Genomic DNA, 2,972 nt, shown 5'->3' with positions numbered 1-2,972 from the left:
AAAGGGGGTGGCTATCAAGCTAGAAAAGTGTATGGGTTTGGAGACAAAGGATTTATACAGGTTCAGGCCTTCTTATTCAAGAAGTAATACCCTACTCCTGTCCGGGGATGAATCCGCCGAGTGTATTATTGATTGTATGATTTGGAGAAAATCAACATCCGCCCCTAGAGGCACCCGGACCCCCCTTATATATGGGAAGGAGTCCGTGTTACAAAAGATAATCTATATCCCTAACGGAATATGTAGATACAGATAAAATACAGCCGTAACCGACTAAGTCTCAAGGTGTTTCCTTGATGTACAAGTTAAGAAACAAACCCGAGATACAAATAAGATATTCTATCTATATTCGGTATCCTGTATTCAGCCCAAATACCGTCGCCGTGTAGATATGGGATATCCATAATCTCCACACATATATATAAACATATAATTATCAGAATTTACAAGGTTGACCAGACGAATTATGGAGCGTGAAATAATAGATCCAGAACATAAGTCGTAATACACCACTATTTTTATATATTTTGCCATTTTATGGTATGGCTTATGCTAGCTTAAGTGACTAATAAACCCGTACGCACCATTACACGGAAGTCAGGTAAAATAGGACACGCAAACCGAGGAGGCCAAGAAGTAGCAGCCCTCATCATGTATCAGCCCCTGTCTAGCTTTCTTCTGTGTTAGGTTTGTTCCTCTTTGTTGGCCTCTTCCTCGATTGTGTCCATAGGAGGTGTTGCTGATTCCATCTTGGCCTTCTTCAGTGTTTCCACTAAACCTGCCAGGCACTCGTCCGCGTCTCTCTTCCTCTTGCACCGTAGCATGTGATTACCGGCCACGTCTGCCGGTGCGTCGATCTCATCGATCAGTCGACTGATTTCACCGTTCCTCTTACCCCGCGGCATGAGGTTATCGGCAACATCTGCCGGAGTCGTGTCGGTCTCGTCGAGCAGTCTCCCGATTTCACCAAAAAGCGAGTGCTCGGTGATGTCCAGGTAGCTCTTGGCCAGCACCTTAAAGGCATCGAGGCGGCAGTAGGACATCTCGATGTGCTTGTCCATCCTCCCCGGCCGAATCAGCGCCGGGTCGAGCCTGTCAACGTGGTTCGTTGTGAACACGAACACCCTCTCGCTGCCGCACGCCGACCACAGCCCATCGACGAAGCTGAGTAGGCCTGACAGCGTCACTTTGCTTTTATCATCAGTCTTGTTGGAAAGCTCGACCAGCACATGGTTGTTGTCGACTTCGTCGCTGTTGTCCATCTTCTTGCCCTTGCGCTTGGTAGTGAGCTCGACCTCGATGGCGTCGATGTCCTCGATAACGATGATGGATTTGTCCGTCGTATCGAGGAAGAGCTTCCGCAGCTCGGCGTTATCCTTGACAGATGTTAGGTCGAGGTCGTAGACGTCGTAGTCGAGGAAATTGGCCATAGCCCCAATCATAGTGGTCTTGCCAGTGCCCGGTGGCCCATACAGAAGGTAGCCCCGCTTCCACGCCTTGCCGACCTTGGAGTGGTATTCCTTCCCCTTCTGGAACGCCCTGAGATCGTCCATAATCTCAACCTTCTTGGCATGGTCCATGGCGAGCATGTCGAACGTCGACGGGGGATTGTACGGGACACTGGTCCACATGCTGATCTCCCCTTGTTTGGAGTGGTTGGTGAACAGCAGCCTCTGCCGGTCCTTGGCGGTTAGCTCGCGCCACCGCCGGATGATGCCGGGCAGGTAGGTCTTGAGCACGAGCTGGCGGTGGCGCTTGTGGAACACCAGCCTGTAGCACCGCGGCTCGTCCGTGTCCCCGGGGAACATGCTGATGATGGTGCTCCCTGTGTTCTTGGAGGCCTTGGGGTACAGCCTCCACCACATGCGAGCACCATCCAAGCAGTCGACGACCTCCTGGTTCTCGTCTAGAATCACAAGCGGGTCATCCCCGATGTTGTTGCCGAGCTTGGCCTTGAGCTTGGTTGCGCTGCCCAGGCACGCGCTCCTCAGGTAGGTGGAGACGGCGTCGAACATCTTGTTCCGCCGGAACCGCTCCTCGCCGTACTCGGACACGGTGATCTGCTCGTAGGGGTTGAAGTAGGACATAACCATGGGGACCACGCTACTGATGATGTACCTAGCCTCCTCGTGGACGTGCTCCGGCATCCGGGACCAAAGCAAGCCCACGCCGGCCATGGCCGACCCGAACCCTACCCACGTCTCCAGAGTCGCCATGGCTGCGCAGTGCAGTACGACGTCACTCCTTTGCTTAATCAAGCTGGCAAGCTAGGAGCTCTCTGTGTAATTAATAGCTGCCGATTGTGGATGTGTATGTCTCTCCCTCCATCGTCGCTTCTCTGGCCCCAGCTTATATAAGGGTGTTCCTTGGGTGTAAAGGTCTCGAAGTATACGGACACGTATTTGAATTATTAAACGTAGACTAATAACAAAACAAATTATAGATTTCGCATGTAAACTGTGTGATAAATTTATTAAAACTAATTAATCCGTCATTAGCAAATGTTCACTGTTAAATCATGGTGTAATTAGACTCAAAAGATTTATCTCGTAATTTACGTGTAAACTGTGCAATTATTTTTTCCCCCACATTTAATACACTATACATATATCTAAACATTTAATGTGACATTTTTTACCAAAATTTTTAGATCTAAACGAGGCCTAACCGGTGATTTAGCGCGTAAATTAATGATCCACAGTTCCACACCGTTTCAGCGTGGAAGAAGGTGTGAGAACGCGCGCGTCGTTGAAGCTTCGTTGAAGGAAAGAGGTCGAGGTCTTTGTTTGGACGTGTCTCTCTATAATAGGGGGCTCCACTGGTCGTGCAACTATATATAGGTCAACCATGGCAATCAGCAATCATGCCACAATCTAACCTATATTTTCATAAAGTTATAATTATAGCCATATAACCATGCCACATCATCACCCATTAGCAATAATTATTTATTTAACCTCATGCAAGCATAC

General features: G+C 49.0%; 1 protein-coding gene across 1 annotated transcript; it reads right to left on the bottom strand.

The window, feature by feature from the left end:
- Window positions 1–397: 397 nt before the first annotated feature.
- Window positions 398–2,326, bottom strand: LOC107275748 (AAA-ATPase At3g28580). The gene has a single exon (XM_015763085.3). It carries the CDS (start codon window positions 2,214–2,216, stop codon window positions 684–686), a length of 1,533 nt encoding a protein of 510 aa, XP_015618571.1. The 5' UTR covers window positions 2,217–2,326; the 3' UTR covers window positions 398–683.
- Window positions 2,327–2,972: the final 646 nt, after the last annotated feature.

Source organism: Oryza sativa, chromosome 12 (assembly GCF_034140825.1).
Source record: "Oryza sativa Japonica Group chromosome 12, ASM3414082v1".
NCBI classification, from domain to species: Eukaryota; Viridiplantae; Streptophyta; class Magnoliopsida; order Poales; family Poaceae; genus Oryza; species Oryza sativa.
The sequence above is the reverse complement of the archived record's forward strand: the minus strand, read 5'-3'. Positions and strand labels throughout refer to the sequence as shown.

Bases quoted from the DNA above. Each gene is read 5' to 3' on its own strand.
- LOC107275748 (XM_015763085.3), bottom strand. From the start codon at position 2,216: ATGGCGACTCTGGAGACGTGGGTAGGGTTCGGGTCGGCCATGGCCGGC.